Below are 19743 nucleotides of genomic sequence, written 5' to 3' on the forward strand. Positions count from 1 at the left end.
AAAAAAATATAAAAGGAGAGCAAGGGGGGAAAGGAAAGGAAAAATAAATAAAAAAAGCAAGAGGCAATACAAATGAGAACCGCCCCTCCCCTCTCTGGCCTTCTCCCATTCTCCGCTTCGTACATTCAGTCGGGTCAAGTTCTCCATTGTAAGATTCCAACTCTCTCTCCTCTCTCTCTCTCTCTCTCTCTAACTCGCTAAGAGCCGCTCACACCCACACCGCAACACACTCGCACCGTCGCTTTGAATGCATCGATTGCTGTGTATTTTTTTTTCTCAGAGTTTTGCTTGTGGCGGGAACGCACTTTTGGCGACATTGTCGCCGATTTGTTCCTTTTTCCGGTATTCTTTTGATTTTTATTATTTTCTGCAATTGCCTATTGAGCCTAAAAGCATTTGTCTAATTGTCAATGAAACGTGAATCGCATGCCGGTTTGGTCAATTGGTATTTGTGTCCACAAAGCGCGGCGTTTCTAGAATCTAGGGTTTCTGTTGTTGGGCTACCGGAACTGGGTCTGTTTGGCTGGTGAGAATATTGGGTGTTGAAAAGGAGAGAGCGAGAGAGATTTTGTATTTTGATTTGTTTTCGAAAATTGAATGAATAAGCTTTCGGATGAAGGTGTTAGCGGTGAATGGACTTAAAGCTTTCTCTTTTCGATTTTTCGTGTGTGTTTGGTACCTTATATATCATGCCATGCGTTGATCTGTGCCTACTGAAGATGTTGATTGTTGGGTTTGGTTGAGTGGATTGTGTTGATATGAACCGATGTTAGCTTTGTCTTTCTTTTTTTCGTTCTAACGGGATGCTTCTATGTGCTTGGGATCTTGTTACATTGCTTATCTGGTTTTGTTTTTTTTTATGCTCCGCTTCATTCCTTGGGAAATCGAGGAAAGTGAAAATTTCAAGCCATATGATTTAAGTCGATTTAGTTTCTCATGTACTGAAATATCTTTATGTGGGATGTTGTGTGTGTTTTTTTGTTTCAGGAACTGAATTAACCATATGCAAGTTTGTGTGCTTTGGCATTGCATTAGCACTGAGTAATAAGGATGCCTCTAATGAAAAGAAAGCCGTTTCCCTTGGCTGAACTACCTGATGATTTGGAGTCTCATGAGCTTGTATACCAAGTTCGAACTACAAAAGAGATATTTCGAGACTACGGGTATCCTTTTTTTAGCCATTGGGAAGCTTTGTGGCTCTTTTGTTCTTCTTTTCTTTTATTTTTGTAGATTTGTTTTTATTTTGGATCTCTCTAAGTTTTAGTACATTACTGTGGTCTCCGAGGCAATTTAGTGGAATTTATGCAAACAAGGTCAACCAAAGTGCGTTATGTCTTTGACTTCTTAAAATATTGGTAGAACACCCTTTAGCTTCTCAAGTCTCCTGCATTGTAACAACCTTTTGTTTGTCTGACTTAACATGAAGCAGTGAATATCTGAACCGGATAAATTTGTATCGCCAGAGAATTTGGATGTGCAAAGTCTCTGGAAAAACTAATTTGACTTATGAAGAGGCTTTGCTATCAGAACAACGTGCTACTGAGAAGGTTCAGCAGTTTCCCAAGGAGCTCGTGGCACCTGCACTACAGATTATCCAATACAGTAAGAACTCTTGACTGCGCTCAATGAATATCTTGTGCTTTGAAATAATCTTTAAGTTTTCCCCACTCAATAGTTTCAGATATTTTTTTTTTTGTGGAGATTAAGTGCAGTTTTGGTGACATTATATGGATGAGCTTTGTCTGTCTATAGGCTAGTTTCTAACTTTCTGTTTATGACATGGAGGGGAAATCTTGTATGGATTCCCCTTCTAACATAAATTACTCACATTAGCATACCTCTGAGTTCCTTACATATCAAAATACTGTTACATGATCTTCCTCATGCATGTTGCGGATGAATTTATGTGGTGGTGCATGCCTGACCATTGGTTTTCTTCTTTTCTTGCTTTGAGAACCTCGCCAATTGTGCTAATTGTTAGATTTTTCTTGTCAGATTTGGATGGGGAGTATGTTGGTGGAAAAGATCCCTTTTCAATAAGAATTTTGTACCCTTTTGTTCGACAATATGACTATATGCTGTAGGGTTTTAGAGTTATGCTGGCAGATGTTTGGTTGATTAATCTCTTATTTCCACCTTGTCGGAGACTGATGTTGGTAGTGAAGGGTAATCAAATTTCATACTTTGGCTACTTGAGATGATATATCAGTTTGATTGTTTCCTTATCTGTGATGTATTTTCTCTAAGTATGTATATTAGCAATGTAGATTTTTAAACAGGTATTATGCTCCTTTCCGGTTCAATTTTATCTTGATTCCCCCTCTTACATTTCCAAGAATGTTAGCATGACAGTCATGTCCCAGTTTAGTGAAGCTGAGGATTTTAAGGACCCTGCATTAGTGTCTTATGTCTTACTAGTAGGGTAGTGTATAGACATTGATGAATGTGAATAATGACTGTTTACCTTTAACATGGGGGTTGAATGTGAATTTTGTGCATGATTGGGAAGTGTATCTGGATGCTGATGAAGACATGATAAGCTAGATGTGCTTATCATGACCTTGAGCCAATGCTTCTGTATAGTTGCAACATTCTCGAAATTCTGCATAACTCATTAATTTCTTGTCCTGACAGGTATGCTTTCGTTGAAAGATCTTGCTGACATCATAGCCACAAAGTTGCAGGATCACATATATGTGGGTGCTGAAATGTATGGGAGGAAGGGTGATGATATGTATCCATGCAAAATATCAAAGGTTTTTGAAGAAAGTGTTGGAAAAGTTGAATATGAGGTAGCTTGGCTTGACAGGAATAAGGAAGTTATGGAAACTTCAGTAATAAATCGGGAAGACCTGAGACAGAAGAAGCCACCATTTAGTAGAAATTTTTTGAAATCTTTTATTCGGGAATCTACATACCGAAATGCTCCTTGGGTGCTCCATGGTAAACTTGCACAAATTCATGGAATCTCAACAAGTGTTCCGGAGAACTTAAGGGGCAAAGTCTCTTTCAAGGATGGTTTACTAGTCTGCAAGAAGAGAAGGAAAAATGAGGAGGTATAATATTCATTTACTTGTTGAAGTGATGACATTATTTGCCTGTCTTATATTTTTTATTATATCCAGGAAGCAAAACATGAACTTCAAAATTTTAAAAGGAAAAAAGTTGAAGGTTCAGCTATAGAAGGTATAGTGCAAATATTTGCTTGATTACATTTATGTTAGTGGTGGAGCCCTGTACATGGGTGTTTGCTTTTAAAATTAAATGTTTTTCATGGTTGCAACTCTAGTAAAGTTCGTCTTTCTGTTATTGTATCTTGAATTCGCAGAAGGTGACGAACCAGCAGAAGAACCTATCAAGTATCCAATTGATGACCTTTTGGTACAACCAGATGCAGATGATCCAGTTTTCACGGATCGCCCTTCGCCATTGACGGACTTTAATGTCCCAATGGAATGTGTTGGTGACCTTTTGATGGTTTGGGATTTTTGTTCTTCGTTTGGTAGGCTTTTGCACTTGTGGCCATTCTCTCTTGAAGATTTTGAGAATGCTATCTGCCACAAGATGGGCAATTTGATTCTTCTTGTGGAAACTCATTCGGCTCTTCTCCGGTTGCTCATGAAAGATAATGACGAATATTCTTCAACCATACGGAAAAGAAATCGAAAGTTGAAGGTGATACGCCACTTGCAATCTATTATTTGAATATCTATGTCAATAGAATCCTTGTTTCTTATTCCTGTTCTTTTCCTTGGCCATATATTTTTTGGAATTTATGCCCTTCTGATTTCTTTCTTATATATATTTTTGTTTGATTGTTCTTTTTAATTTCAGATAACTCTAATTATGTTTGATTGTTCTTTTTAATTTCAGATAACTCTAATTACTTGGACAGAGTATTTGTGCGATTTTCTGGATATGGTGAACAGTTCTGAGTTACGTGGTTACATAGCAACTATCAAGCGGGGGCATTATGGCATTTTAGATGCTCATGCTAAATTGCTAATCTTGCGAGAATTGGTCAGTCATGCACTTGAAACAAATACTCTAAGGGAGAAGTTGGCTAAGTTTGTTGAACAGAGGCAGGCACTTGGAGCCACAATAAGGGGGGAAGCATTGGAGGAAGCTAGAAAGAAAAGAGAAGAGAAGGATCGTTTGAAAGCAGAGTATGATCCCAATCAAGTTGTGGATTTGGAGAGTAATGGAAGTGCATCAACAAATGGTAATCATATGAGACAGAACGGAGACATAGTAAAGAAAAGAAATGGTGAAATCCAAACATCAAGACAGAATTGTGCATCAGAGAAAAGGTCTTGATTCTGCTACAAGCCTTCATTGATATGCGTGTGTATGTGTATCATAATGATTTTCTTATGGGTTCAGGTTTAACAATGTCTTTTTTCATTTCTAATAGTGAGAGCAATCAAATTGACAATGCACCAAAGAAAACAGCCAGGAAACAGAACTTGGAAGTGGACATCCCAATACCCAATGGGAAGGGTTTATCTGAGAAGGACCCACATGAACGATCAAGGGATGATAGAAAGGAAGTCACCGGAATGAAAAGCAAAGAACAGAGGGTTTGATCTCTCTCCTTATTCAGTTCTTTTCTGTGCCTGTGTTTCTGTTCTTGCCTTCTTATGAAACTGCTTACTACAGAAGGAATATTATGAGCGGGAGATTGAGAAGCGGGTTATACGTACCAATTCCTTGGGTAAAGACCGAAATTATAACAGATATTGGTGGTTCCAGCGTGATGGAAGAATATTTGTTGAGAGTTCTGACTCCAAGCAGTGGGGGTATTACAGTAGTAAGGAAGAGGTATTCAGCTGTTAATATTTTACTAATTGGTTGTGTTCATTTTCTCTCGTTTTCTCTCTTTATTGTTAAATTTGTTTTCTACTTGACATTTTTGAACAGCTGTATTTGTTGATCGGCTCGCTGAATTGCAAGGGTGAGAGAGAGAGGGCACTTAAAAAGCAGCTGGAAAAATTCAATAGCAGAATATGGTTAGTCTTCATTCCCTCTTGCTGTTGATGCTCCTGGCATGAACACACAATTTAATACCCTTTCTGTCTTTGGAAAAACTTTGAGATTTATGGCCAGCATGTCAGCATGTATATGATGGATTAATGTCAAACATTCAAATCCTGATTTAAGAATGATTACATAAAGGTTCAATTGATAAGGTAGAGCAAATGATGATTGGGGCCGGCCCCAATAATGTGATCACTAAGGCTCTTGAGAGATATGAGTTAAGAATAAAAAGGCACACCTTTCTGTTGTTAATTCAAATAGTTTTGGTAGGATGCTGTGTTGAATCCTCAAATTAGTCGGAACACATTGACGACTCCTAATAGAATTGAGGAGTTATACCCCGTAGGGAAAAATATATTTTGAAATTGTCCCTTATATTATAATTTAAATTGCATCACTTTTGTTGTCGGCTAGTTTTGTTGCCCCGTCCCTTTTGTTATTAATGGCAGCAGTAGTGTGATATTTCAGTAGGAGCAATTCAGCCACGTATATTTCGTGTTTATCTGATTAGTTTTGGTTTGAAATGCAATTTTTCACAGCCTGGAAATGGAAAAGAGATCAAGGGACTTGGTTCAAGAGGTTGCATTGGAGGAAGCAGTGCTGCGAAGGTCTTCTCGTGTAAGAGCCCCACCGAAGAAAAATCCTGCTAATGCTTTCCTAGAGTACGTTAACAAGTGGAAGGAAGACTAATTGAGCTCCCATTTTCGGCTTTTCTCTTTTCGATTTTTGAGTCCATTAGCCTAGTGATTGCCTGGCTTTGGGGAGTATCTCTGGAGCTGAGGGGGGGCCAAGGAAAGCGGTGACGGATAAGTAGGAAGGTAGGAAGGAGAGGAATAGGGATGGAGCAATTTTCTTTTGTTACTGTCAATTTTTTGGTATCCATTCCTCTAGCAGTTCAAGTAGACAGACTTGTATTTTTTTGCTCAATCCTCAATTTGAGCAAATACTCAATTTCTACACTCTGAGGGATCAAATTATGAGGTTATGGTCATTGCTTCTTTGAAAATTTCCATACTCGGTTTCTATAAATGAGTCGAACCTGAGATCTCTATCTTATTTGTTCGTATTTGGCCCGCGTAGTAGCCACCCCCTACCGACCTACGTTGATATTATTATCTGGTCCTTGGTTGAATGATTCTACCAATTTTAAGATAGTTATGGCCCTAAAGTCGAACTTGATGATTCTTGATTGATCAATCCAATCTGGTTCTGGACCGCATATTACATTTAGCTTGGGTCTTGATGTCTAAGTGTAACCAACCCTTTACATTTATTCGTACACGTGGATTGTATTAATGTAGAGGGGGGTGAATAGGTTATACGTATTTTCATAACCAATTTTAAAAGTTTTGACAACTTCGACAACAAGAAACGAATTTAGAGTGCACAACAATTTAACAAGATAAAACCCCATCACTTTGGGAAAGCACTTAGCCAATCAGAAGATAATTCACTAGTAATGAAATCACGAACACAGAACTCGACGCAACACGACATTGGACATGAGTTTCAAACGCCGTGGAGCATGAATCATAAACTTTAATCTCTCATGAGGTGCCTGACTTTTATCATAAGTCTGCCACAATTAAAATAAAATTTAAAGACAAAATGCTTCACGTGCGTCAAATTATAATCTTTAGAGTGTTTTGCAAACTTTTTTTCATTAAGTGGTTCGAAAAATTGACGTTTAAATTTTATATATAGATATCTAAAGAATATTTGTAAATAAAATCTTACATAATATTCATACGTACCATCATAGCTGAATTTCTAGTTTAATTGTGTGGTAAATTTACGTGAAAAGTCAAGTAGAGTAAACAAAGAATTCACGTGTTTGTAATAGGACATCACATTTAGTAGATCATTTTGTATTACGCGAAAGTGACCTTCATAGATAAGATTGCTTTAAGCCGGATAATACTTTAGCATGCAGTGTAAACATTTTCTTGTAGAATTTAGGGAGTTCTAACGAAAAGCCCGTGGTACTGTTCACTTTAACGAAAAACCACATTTTTACACTAAAAAGTCAAACCTGATACTATTCATTTTACCCTTTATTTTATCCTTATTGTTAAAACTCAAAGTTTTCAAGCAATTTTTATTAATTTTCCTTAGAATTTAATGAAATTCCTTTGAAGAAAAAAAACACAAAATATAGACAGAATGGGAAACTTTGTTTTGAGAAACGAGGTCACAAGGATGTCAAGAAAAACTTGCTGAGTGATCTACAACCGCACATTATCACATACTGCAAGATGGAAGAAACTGGATAAGGGTCATTTATGGATCTTCTTTGTGGGGATTCAAATATCAATCAATCGTGTCTGTTTATCGTACATTGTGCAATCAATTTTTGTTAGGTACTATTTATCTTCAATTTAAAATTTAAAATTTAAAATAATTTTTAATCGCATAATGTACAATAAATGAACATGATTGATTAATCATCTAGATCTTCACCACAAAAATTAGGAGAGGATCGTATTCCGCAGAAACTACCTTTACCGAATCTGGAATCTGCAATCGCTAGTATTGGCCATAACTTTGAGAGGTCACGTCACTATCACTATGAGTAATTAATTGATTGTATCCGTTGCTAGTTGTGAAGGATTTACCATACAAAATGTTTATATTATAATTTATTATACAAAGATATTTTGACAAAATTAATAAAATATAAAATTATTTAGTTATTGAATTGATAAAAATAAATAGTCGAAATCAGTAAAAGAAATTAAGCGTCTGTATATTTATTACAACTAATTAACTAGTTTTTAATTGATTTTTCTAAAAAGATACTTTTTAGAAGGTGTTTTATAATAGAGTAAATTGTAGCAATGGTCTCTCAACTTTAATCAAATTGAAGCAATGGTCCCTAACTAAAAATTCATTACCATTGGTCCCTCAACTTATCAAAATGTGTAGTTATAGTCATTTTCATCAATTTCGTCAAAATTTTGTCAAAATAATTTATGTTGGAATAACCATTTATATAATTAGAGTCCCTCAACTCATCAAAGTGTGTAATTATGGTCATTTTTCGTCAACTACGTCAAATTTTTTGTTAAAACGAATTATGTTGGAATGACCATTGCTACAATTGAGTTTAAGTTAAGAGACCATTTCTCTAGTTGAATTAAAGTCGAGGGACCAATAATAATAGATTTTTAGTTGATGGACCATAGCTGCATATTTTGATGAGTTGAGGGACCAATGATAATGAATTTTTAGTTGAGTGATCATTGCTTCAATTAAGTTAAAGTTAAGTGACCATAGCTACAATTTACTCTTTATAATATAATTGGTTCATAAAATGTATGGTGAACCGATGTTCTTGCGTACGAATTACTCCACACTTTTTTTCTGGAGCCAAGTATATCCAAATAGGGGAAATCTACCCTATATACCCCTCATTCCTGAGTCAATCACCAAAAAGGGCAAAAAGCACTGGTGGATACACATATACATATACATACACACAGGTATATACACATGTATATACATCTAATATATATACATACACATATATATGTATAGATACTAGTCCTGTGCATTAGGACATTGGAGGAGGGGACTTACCAGTTGGAATGAGGCCCAGTCGTCACAAACCAGTTTCAACTTTATCCTCCATTTTAGTGGGATTAATACTCGTAGTAACTTTGGCAGTAATTTTGTTGGCAATCTCAAGCGCCTTCTCATCTTCTTCTTCTTCAGAGATAACATCGACAGTAGCTGCTGCTTCAGCAGCAACTGGAGACTCTCTTCCTGCTTTATCATCCGCTCAACCACAACCTCCACTCCTAACTACAGCGGCCGCAGCTCCTGCTCCTGCTCCTGCTCCTTCTCCTGCCCCTCAAATATTAGTGAGTCGCGCTCTCTCTCTCTCTCTCGCTCTCAATTTTCTTAATTATATATCTCAAGTTAATCTGGTGTTTTGTTGATTAGGCAGTTGATGTGTTGCAAGAGACGATAATCCAGAAAGTAGAGGGAGATGCAACTAATTATACAGCTAAAAAGAATGATGACGTTGCTAATAGAACAGTGTTCATCAGCGGCAGCCAGCTTGATAAAGTAGAAGCAAGTTTGGGTAGAGCAAGGTCTTCCATAAGAGAAGCTGCTCTAGTTAGGAATAAATCATCTACACATCAAGACCCTGATTATGTTCCTCGAGGTCCCATATATCGCAACCCTAACGCCTTCCACAGGTATACGTTTCTTAGAGAAAAATCGACTTCGATTAATTAGTAATTCAAATTCAAATTCACAGTCAAGCTAGCATATGAAATTATTAATAAATATTTAGGAGTTATTGAATAACCATTTCGTTTTCACTAAAACGTGAAAACCAAAAAGTGAAAAAAAATTCTTATATTTTCAAAGTTAAGTTTTCATTTTTTCAAAATAATAAAACTAAACTTCCTTCTTGAGTTTTCAAATTTTAGTTTTAAATTTTCAGTTTTTTTTTAAAACCGAAAATAGTTACCAAACAAGTAAAAATTACGAAATGGTTATCAAACGGACTCTTAATAAATTAGTTGTTGTTATATATATCATAAAAAAAAATGGAAAATGGCATGCAGGAGTTACCTAGAGATGGAGAAAGTGTTCAAGATCTACGTATACGAAGAAGGAGAGGTTCCAATATTTCACGACGGACCATGCAGGAGTATATATTCATCGGAGGGAAGGTTTATTCATGAGATGGAGAAGGGCAAAATGTACCGTACAAAAGACCCTCACAAGGCACTTGTTTATTTCCTTCCATTCAGTGTGGTTAACATGGTTCAGTATATCTATATGCCTGAAACCTTTGATCGAAGTGGCATGAAGCGTGCTGTGGTCGACTACATCAATCTCATCTCTCACAAACATCCCTTCTGGAATCGAAGCCTCGGTGCCGATCATTTCATGTTGTCCTGTCACGATTGGGTACGTATCTCACCTCTGTTAATTACCTTCTACATACAATATGGGAGGCTAAATAAATTTAAAAAAAAATACTTGATTTTTATTGGATAATACTTGCATACTCCTATTGCGAATAACGTTCTTGATTGTACAAATTTCATAATCGAAATTGTTTAATTTCTTAATCTTCATTTGGAGATCACCCCTACAAAATCATTTCAATAGAAGATCATTTAGTCATTAAAATGTATGGAACAAATGGACAATGTAGGTATAAAGTAACATATTCATGATAACCCGTCCATTTATTTAATACATTTAATTAGATGATTAAATGATCTCGAATTCAAATTTTTTTATTTATAAGATTGATCTTCAAATGAAAATTAATAAACTAAACAGTTCCAATCGTTGATTCTATTCGGTCAAGATATATTATTCACAGATGAAAGTATAAGTGCATCTTCATATTGGGATGCAAAGTCACTTGATTTTTTTTTTCTTTTTAACTACCAACCCCTTGCTTAATAGTAAAATAACCGTTTTCATAAAAAATATAGTAAAATAACCGTTTATTAGCTTCCAAATGCATACAAGGCCAATACCAGCACGCAATCTGACAATCCTCTCATTTTCTCATTTGTCTTCCTCTATGTCTCTTTCATTTTGCATGTAAAGGGCCACCACTGCAATTTGTGGTTTAGAGATATCTAGCTAGCCACCCACCTTATATGATTATATTCTCTTTGATAGAAAAAATAAAAATTAGTCACGATGGAAGACTTAAGTAGGAATTACTAAAGTTTTAGGTCGTTCTAGAGTATGGAATATTCCGGATCTTAATTAATTTTAAACAAAGGTTTAAAACATTTGGAGTATTCTCATATATACGATTGTATAATGGTTAATATTTAGTAGTGACTAGTCCAATTGCGATGGCGATGTCAACGTGGCACCAAACTTCAATTTCACGAGGGTTGAAACTTCCTTTAGGAATGTGGTGTGTGGGGGGAGCACTTCATACATCGAATAATAATATTCTTCTTTGTTTCTTTTCTGGTATATCTCTGACTTTATGTGGTGTCTATTATCTGTATTTATTTTAATTTTATTTTCTAGTTAACACGTATTAACAAAATGCCAATCATTCTTACAAGATATATAATTATTATTGACCTCAACCGATGTCTTTATCCCAACATCATCACTCAATTATTTTTCTTTCATAGAAAATAGAATATCTCTCATGATTATTATCGTTATTTATTTTGCAAAAAGATTATTATCATTATTAATGAACTATTAGAAAACTCATTTTCTTAATTGTTTTGCTTTATTAAGTTGTTAAATATTTTAAACATATAGATCTAAACTAATATACTCTTGTGGTTAATATGCATTTGGTCCTCAGAGGTCCGACTTTAGGAGACTGCAATTTTAATATTTTTATTTGGTTGTGGCAAATTTGCAAGTCCTTTACCAAAACAAAATTTCAAAATTCATATTTTAGAAATTAGGAAGTGTTTGTTTGTGGTACCAGCAATACAATACAGAGACTTTCTTTATCAAGTGGCAAGTGCCTTAGTGGCCATTGTCCTTTTCCGTATCCGATGTTTTTCTTTTTCTCTTTTTACTTCGAAATTTCTGTGGGAAATGCACAATAATAACACCTTTTGAATGAGCTCCTACAAAATTGACGTTGGTACAAAAACGGCTATCTATATTCAGTAAATGTTTCATATCCATATTTGGTAGATATTGATAATATAGAGTTGCTATTTGCATATTTATATATAACGTCGATATTTGGTTGCAATATAATTGTCATTGCGTTGATATTTGGTTGCAACATCGTCCTGCACGCCGTTTGAGTTGCTCCTTCGAGTCATTTTTGTCGTCGGTACAATTTGATGTAATTTTGTAAGTGCTTGTTTTAAAGGTGTACTGTGCATTTCCTTTTTCTTTTATTTTCTTTTTTTTCGATTTGAATGCTATTATTGACATTCAAAAATCTCATTGTGCACTCTAAACATTCTATATTTATAAAGAAAAATATATTTACGAGAAGTGTGGAATACAATTTTTAGGATATCCATAATAGCAATCTTTGATTTTGTTTTTTTTGTTTTTAAATTAAAAAACAAATATTTGAACGCTGAATATATTCTAATCTTAACATTCACTCTGCCTCACGAATCACGACTGACCTTTCCCTTCATTTTTGTTATATCTTCAGTTAATTGGATCGTTATAATAGAACACACCTCAACTAATTAAGGTCTAAATCAAATTTATTAGTTGAAATATTACATTTTGTTTCTTCTAGTTCTCTTATTGCTAAGTTCGATGGTTTGAGTGTATTAGTTGGTTGATGATATAATTGAGCCCTTGTTCATTTTACAGGGACCAACTACGACGTCCTTCGTCCCCGACTTATTCCACAACTCCATCAGAGTTTTGTGCAATGCGAACACTTCAGAAGGATTCAATCCGTTGAAAGATGCGTCATTTCCAGAGATTAATTTGAAAACATCGGAGATGCCAGGAATTGGCGGTCGGCCTCCATCGAAGCGATCCACACTAGCTTTCTTTGCAGGGCGTCTACACGGCCACATCAGGTACCTTCTCCTAAACGAATGGAAAGGCAAAGACCAAGATGTGCAAGTTTATGACCAACTTCCTCGGAGAGTGTCGTACGAGAACATGCTCAAGAGTAGCAAGTTTTGCTTATGCCCTAGCGGGTACGAAGTGGCAAGTCCAAGAGTGGTGGAAGCAATTTATGCCGAGTGTGTGCCGGTGTTGATTTCAGATGGTTATGTTCCTCCATTCAGCGATGTTTTGAACTGGAAGTCATTTTCTGTACAAATTCCGGTCAAGAATATATCCGACATCAAGACCATATTGACAGCCATATCGAGCAGACAGTACCTCCGAATGCAGAGGAGGGTGAAACAAGTGCAACGACATTTTTTGGTGAATGGACCCCCGAAGAGATACGATGTTTTCCACATGATTGTTCACTCCATCTGGCTCAGACGATTAAACATTCGCATTCAAGATGTATTCACCTAATTGAGTTCATCTATTTAATTAATAAAAGAGATATTTTGGATGCAATCCCTAATCTTTAGCATTCTTTGACTAAAACCTTAATGATATTCTAAGTTTGATCAAAATCCCTTGACTTTGTACACCTCATTATATTACAATTAATATTTATATTTTTATAGTTTTGACATTAATTGTTTGATATTTTAAGAGATTTATAATCCTATAAATTTAAAATCCCTCATTATAATACTATTAGAAACGGTTACGATAAAAAAATTCTAACATTTTGATTGAATAAATGGATAAAAACTATGTAAAAATAAGAAATAATAAATGGCAAAAGAATGTATTCATAGTGTTAAAAACATTGGTACATTTCACATATAACAAGGTGGTACATTAATAAAGAAGAATGGGTACATTATAAATAAATTAGGGTACAAATAAAAGATTAAAAAATATAGGCGCTAAAAAAAATTAATACACGGGTACAAAATAAAACTAAAAAGAAAATACTACAAATTAAAAAAAAAATGTTGCAAATTAAAAATGGGTACAAACTAAAAATATAAATATATGATACAAAGTTTAGGCATAAAACATAAATATACCATATGTAATTTTTCTATTATTAATTAAATATACAATATCACGTGACGGTATACACATGGGTACAAATACAAATAAAACTTTAAAAAATATGGGCACAAAAAGAAACTAATATATGGGTACAAATTAAAAATGAAAAAAAAATTGGTACAAATTAAAAATAGGTACAAACTAAAAATGAAAATATATATGATAAAAAATTTACCATAAATATACTAATTGTAACATTTTTAACACTAAAAGAATATATTTAAAAATAAAAATATTTTATTATTCAAATAATTAATGATGTTATTAATATCCAAGAACCTTAATAAAAAATTGAAAAGAATAGGATTTTAATCAATGAAATTCCTTCAAGATGTTTTCCACATGGTTGTTACTGCACATATATCATCCGATTGTCTTACGAGGACCTATGCGTACACGTACGTCTAACAAAAAAAGTTCGACGCAGGCAGTTGCGGGCACATAAGCTGTTAACAAATTTTCAGACATAATATAATTATATAGAGATATATATTCATAATACAAACCTGAGGCCATAAGATATAAGATCATATATGAAACATGTGATCAAATATGGAAGAAGCCTCGGCAGCTATATTCTCCAGCTTTCTACCATACTAACAGATCAGAAACCCTCACCATATCAACTATCAATATATAAAGAAAAAAACTTAAGAAGCTTTCTACCATACTAACAGATCAGAAACCGTCACCATATCAACTATCAATATATAAAGAAAAAAACTTAAGAAAATAAAAACCTGGTCAGACAAGGCACTCCTCGAGTACAACAGTCAATCAATCCATGCTTCCACTGCGAGAGCTACTGGCATTGCGACTAGGTAACGAGAGACCCCTCGCATGGCCAGCCAAACCAGAACCAATGTCCTGGTTTCCTGGAAGTATTTTTCCCTCTCATTTTCTTTTACCCCCATCCAAAACTGTTTCTTCCTATTCCAAACAAAATCAGATGGCTAAAATATTTGTATTAGTAATTGTTGTAAGATTGAAGCATATTTAATAATTTTTCATTATTTATCAGATTCTAATTATTTTTAAGTTAAAATGTTCATAATAATATAAATTAGGATAATCTACATAAATTTATTTTTAAAGAAGTTAACTGCAAAAAATAAAAGGTCTAAATTTATTCTTCAATAATCTCGGGCAAATATTTTAAATCCAAAACCATTGGAGGATAAAAACTGTTTTTATGGGTTAAAGCTTAAATTTTTTAGGCTAAAAATTTAGTATTGAACCCATAAAAACAGTTTTTATCCTCCAATGGTTTTGGCTTGAAATTCAGTATTTAACCTCAACCAGTAGAGTTGGTCTTAGTGGATACGTATGGATAGGATATGTATATATGGATACTAGTGCTGTGCATGTTTGGTGGATGTATATGGAGCTAGCCTTTAAGGAATTAGCTAGGACACTAGGAAGAGATTATCAGCTGGAGAAAAATGAGGCCCAGTCGTAACAAACCAGTTTCATCTTTATCCTCGATTTTAGTGGGATTAATACTCGTATTAACTTTGGCAGTATCTTTGTTGGTAATCTCAAGGGCTTCTTCCTCCTCCTCCTCATCTTCGTCTTCTTCAGAGACAACATGGAAAGTAGCTGCAGCTTCAGCTGGTGGTAGTAGTGATATTAATACTACTACTACTACTTACTCTCATGCTGCTTTAACATCCACTCAACCACCACCACAACCTCTACTTTTTAGTTTCTCTTCACTAAATAACCTAAATACAGCCAACTCATCTCCAGCTCCTGCTCCTGCCCCTCAAATATCAGTGAGTCTCTCTCTCTCTCTCTCTCTCTCTCTCTCTGTATGTTTATTTCTTAATCATGTCTTTATACATATCTTAAGTTAATCTTGTGTTTTGTCATTAATTAGGCAGCTGATGTGTTGCAAGAGACGATAATCCAGAAAGTAGAAGGAGACGTGATTAATAGAGTGGATAATGATGTTGTTGCCAATAGAACAGTGTTCATCAGCGGCAGCCAGCTTGATAAAGTAGAAGCAAGTTTGGGTAGAGCACGGTCTGCCATTAGAGAAGCTGCTAAAGTTAGGAATAAAACATCCACACATCAAGACCCTGATTATGTTCCTCGAGGCCCTATATATCATAACCCTAACGCCTTCCACAGGTACATTATATAGACAAAGTAAACTCAACTTGATTAATTAATGATTTAGATTTGCAGTCTACCTAACAACAAAATTAAGCGTCTAAATCAGAATTATTAACAAATATTTAGTTAATTAATTGTTGTTATACAATATAATAATTAAAAATAAAATAAAAGGAAAAGTTGGCAGGAGTTACCTAGAGATGGAGAAGGTGTTCAAGATCTATGTATACGAAGAAGGAGAGGTTCCAATATTTCACGAAGGGCCATGCAGGGGTATATATTCATCAGAAGGAAGGTTTATTCATGAGATGGAGAAGGGCAAATTTTATCGTACAAAAGACCCTCACAAGGCACTTGTTTATTTCCTTCCATTCAGTGTGGTTACTATGGTAGAGTATATCTATATGCCTGAAACCTTTGATCGAAGTGGCATGAAGCTTGCTGTGGTCGACTACATCAATCTCATTTCTCACAAACATCCGTTCTGGAACCGAAGCCACGGTGCCGATCATTTCATGTTGTCCTGTCATGATTGGGTACGTACATTATATGTTATCTTCTAATTACGTGTGCTAATTTTTTTTTTAAAAAAAAAAAGCTATATTCACTTTAAATTGAATATTTTATAATCTTACCTTTACTCGTAAATACAATATATAGGTGGCTAAAAAAGCATTAAGAAAATCACTTGATTTTTCTTTTCAGTTACCAACTCCTTGCTTCGTAATAAAATTACCGTTTATTAGCTTCCAAATGCACACAAGGCCAATGTAGCACAATCTGGCCCTACTATCTTTTTCTCATTTTGTCTTTCTATATGTTTGTTTCAATTTGCATATGTATATGAAGGACCACTGCAATTCGTGGTTTAGAGATATATACGAAGCAAGGTATGTGATCTCCTTGCCTGAAGAAAACATGATTGGCAAAACCTTTGTTTCCAATACCTCAAAATTTGTGAATGGGTACAATTTTGAAGTTTGTAAAGCTCGACTGAATTTTGATTGGAGAAGATTTTTCTTGTCCTTCTATGCCTCTAACATGCTCTTGCAGCAACAATGTAAAGAGCGAAATTTCACCACATTCTTCAATTTTATTATTACCCTTTTACTCGTTGAAAAGCACAATAGTCTCCTAATGATGATTCATCAAGCGCACCCCACTAACTCAAAGACACTTTCTTTGCCTGAAGCAAGCGCTGGTGCTTACGAAGCCCAAACCATTAATATTAGTAGTGTGATTTATTTTCCTTTTCTGAGAATATTTCCTATTGCACATAGATTAGGTCCTTAGGATTTTATTTAGGGTTTCATTTTCCTTGCCCTACAAGGGAATATATCACTATAAATATGTCTCCACAGGGATAAGAATACATAATGTAAAATTGACACACCCCGTCCCGAAGGAGGGCATGTTGGCCGTCACGTGAGAGTGACGTAACCATTTACACAGTTCGGAAGCTTTAAAGAATACAATTACTAAGATATAACACCCGAGGGTGAATCCTACTTTTGTGAATTCTGTCAGAACACCGATGGATTCCTCGTGGCCACCAAAGCTCTACTAACTTGAACCTGGAAGGGCGCAAAACAAAATTGAGTGGGTCAGCAAAACAAAGCTTTTCGAAAACCTTTCATTTAAAACATTTCTAACCCCTCGCCGTAAAACCTGTATACTTTCCCAGAAATTTATTATAAAAACATAAATATATAAATCATCAAAACTCAGCTCACCATCTATCAACATAACATTTCAGAAAGAATATGCCATACATGCAATTGATGAGATATTTGAATTGATAATTGATGCATATATATGTGAATTGACGTTGTGGACGCACATGTGAGTTTTTACATTATTCATACGATTTATTGATGTGAATTGTGTTGAGAGCTCATAACATGCACCCATGGTGTTAGTGCTTATATTATTCACCGCACCGCACGCTCACCTTGGATCCAAGTAGGTGCATGTCGTACAGACCATGAGAGGGTTCCGACATGCCAGTCGTACAGACCATTAGAGGGGTTTCGACTGGTAGGTGACCTTAGATTATGTGCACAGATGATTGATGAGAGAAGCACTAGAGCGTATTATTTCACCATCTTAGTCGTACAGACTACTATAGGTAGTTCCGACTTATGTGCAGTGTAGTGCCGTACAAGTCACAGTTGGTGACTCCGGCAGGGCCGTACAAGTCACAGTTGGTGATTCCGGCTGGATGGGATATTGAGCTATAGAATCAGCCGTACAGGACCACTGTAGGGTCTCCGGTTGATTTATTATTTCACCTAATTTATATCGATGCATTCATATCTCACGGTTTTGTTTCTGGGAACTCACGAGCAACTTCCCAGTAGGTCACCCAAAGCGGACAATATCATGCTACGGTGGTGGAGCGGGCCCGGGAAGTGGTCCGCCCCGGGCCGGGATGTGACAAAAATTCCCTCACAGAGAGAAGAATACATAACATAAAATTCCTTATAAGTTCTATCTCTATAATTTAACAATAAGAGGGTCAGTAAATTGGGTAATGATTAATCAGTACCCAAGTATTGTACCCTCCAAAAATGACACCAAGTTGAAATAAATACAAAAATGACCCATTCTTATTCAGTAGATACTTAATCGATATTTAATAAATTTTGTTGATATGACATCAATATTTGGTATTCATACTTCAATAACGTTGTTAAGATGTCGTTGATATTTGGTTGATATATTGTCTTCCACATTGTTTAAGTCACTCCTTCAAGTCAATTTTGTAGTTGTTACAACTTTTGCCATTTTTGTAAGAGCTCATTCTAATGGTGTCATTACTGTGCATTTCCCAATTTTTTTTAATTTCAATAATTTAAATTATGTTATTGTCATTCCAAATATCTCATTATACATTTTAAGCTTCTGTATTTAGAAAAATGCAATTGTGAGAAGTGCAAAAATGAGATTGTTGAAATACCAAAAATAGCACCCTTAGATTTTTGTTTTTTTTTTCTTCTAAGTTTGATTTTTGTTTATTAAATTAAAGAGAATCGAACTCTAAACTTATTCTAATCCTAGCTCATTACCTAACTCAGTCTCATGCTGACTTATTTCGACTTATTTCGTTTTTTTCCTTCTACTTTTCTTATTGCTAAGCGACTGTATGAGTGTATTAGTTGGTCGATAATATAACCGAGTCATTGTTCATTTTACAGGGACCATATACGACATCCTTCGTCCCTGATTTATTCCACAACTCCATTAGAATTCTATGCAATGCGAACACTACAGAAGGATTTAATCCGTCGAAAGATGCGTCACTTCCAGAGATTAATCTGAAAACATCGGAAATGTCGGGAATCGGCGGCCAGCCTCCATCGAAGCGATCCACACTAGCTTTCTTTGCAGGGGGTCTACACGGCCACATCAGGTACCTTCTCCTAAACGAATGGAAGGGCAAAGACCAAGACGTGTTAGTTTACGACAAACTTCCTCAGGGAGTGTCGTACGAGAACATGCTCAAGAGCAGCAAGTTTTGCTTATGCCCTAGCGGGTACGAAGTGGCAAGTCCAAGAGTGGTGGAAGCAATTTATGCACAGTGTGTGCCGGTGTTGATTTCAGATGGCTACGTTCCTCCATTCAGCGATGTTTTGAACTGGAACTCGTTTTCTGTACAAGTTCCGGTCAAGAATATATCCGACATCAAGACCATATTGACAGCCATATCGAGCAGGGAGTACCTCCGGATGCAGAGGAAGGTGAAACAAGTGCAACGACATTTTTTGGTGAATGGACCCCCGAAGAGATACGATGTTTTCCACATGATTGTTCACTCCATCTGGCTCAGACGCTTAAACATTCGCATTCAAGATGTATTCACCTAATTGAGCTCATCTATTTAGCTAATAAAAAGAAATCCTTCAACATGTTTTCCAGTGGTTGTTGCGGCGTATCATCCTATTGTCTTACGAGGACCGATGCGTATGTACGTCTAACAAAATAAGTTCG

The 19743-nt window shown here is 35.5% G+C and overlaps 2 protein-coding genes across 5 annotated transcripts; both read left to right on the forward strand.

Annotated features, from left to right (window-relative positions):
• Positions 1 to 16: 16 nt before the first annotated feature.
• Positions 17 to 6043, forward strand: LOC126605269 (uncharacterized). Of its 2 annotated transcripts, none has more exons than XM_050272640.1 (11): positions 17 to 148; positions 988 to 1163; positions 1430 to 1602; positions 2635 to 3056; positions 3126 to 3186; positions 3329 to 3675; positions 3874 to 4310; positions 4415 to 4580; positions 4660 to 4821; positions 4921 to 5009; positions 5577 to 6043. In XM_050272640.1, the coding sequence occupies exons 2-11, from the start codon at positions 1051 to 1053 to the stop codon at positions 5725 to 5727; spliced, it is 2121 nt and encodes a 706-aa protein (XP_050128597.1). In that variant the 5' UTR covers positions 17 to 148; positions 988 to 1050; the 3' UTR covers positions 5728 to 6043. The 2 variants fall into 2 exon arrangements, with proteins under 2 accessions (XP_050128597.1, XP_050128598.1); XM_050272641.1 differs by lacking the exon at positions 17 to 148 and adding an exon at positions 174 to 342.
• A 2408-nt stretch (positions 6044 to 8451) lies between these two features.
• LOC126603974 (probable glycosyltransferase At5g03795) lies at positions 8452 to 19661 on the forward strand. Of its 3 annotated transcripts, none has more exons than XM_050271009.1 (4): positions 8452 to 8900; positions 15515 to 15768; positions 15941 to 16289; positions 18951 to 19661. In XM_050271009.1, the coding sequence occupies exons 1-4, from the start codon at positions 8625 to 8627 to the stop codon at positions 19617 to 19619; spliced, it is 1548 nt and encodes a 515-aa protein (XP_050126966.1). In that variant the 5' UTR covers positions 8452 to 8624; the 3' UTR covers positions 19620 to 19661. The 3 variants fall into 3 exon arrangements, with proteins under 3 accessions (XP_050126966.1, XP_050126964.1, XP_050126963.1); XM_050271007.1 differs by lacking the exons at positions 15515 to 15768; positions 15941 to 16289; positions 18951 to 19661 and adding exons at positions 8983 to 9242; positions 9618 to 9966; positions 12349 to 13121 and having other exon boundaries at positions 8460 to 8900; XM_050271006.1 differs by lacking the exon at positions 8452 to 8900 and adding an exon at positions 14999 to 15410.
• Positions 19662 to 19743: the final 82 nt, after the last annotated feature.

This window comes from Malus sylvestris, chromosome 15 (assembly GCF_916048215.2).
Source record: "Malus sylvestris chromosome 15, drMalSylv7.2, whole genome shotgun sequence".
Lineage (NCBI taxonomy): Eukaryota > Viridiplantae > Streptophyta > Magnoliopsida > Rosales > Rosaceae > Malus > Malus sylvestris.

Excerpts from the sequence above, each read along its gene's own strand:
- LOC126605269 (XM_050272640.1), top strand. The coding sequence starts at position 1,051 with ATGCCTCTAATGAAAAGAAAGCCGTTTCCCTTGGCTGAACTACCTGAT. Across the intron at positions 1,164-1,429 it reads GAGATATTTCGAGACTACGG|TGAATATCTGAACCGGATAA; the intron begins GTATCCTTTTTT and ends AACATGAAGCAG. Across the intron at positions 4,822-4,920 it reads ATTACAGTAGTAAGGAAGAG|CTGTATTTGTTGATCGGCTC; the intron begins GTATTCAGCTGT and ends ATTTTTGAACAG.
- LOC126603974 (XM_050271006.1), top strand. The coding sequence starts at position 15,078 with ATGAGGCCCAGTCGTAACAAACCAGTTTCATCTTTATCCTCGATTTTA. Across the intron at positions 15,411-15,514 it reads CTCCTGCCCCTCAAATATCA|GCAGCTGATGTGTTGCAAGA; the intron begins GTGAGTCTCTCT and ends GTCATTAATTAG. Across the intron at positions 16,290-18,950 it reads TGTTGTCCTGTCATGATTGG|GGACCATATACGACATCCTT; the intron begins GTACGTACATTA and ends TTCATTTTACAG.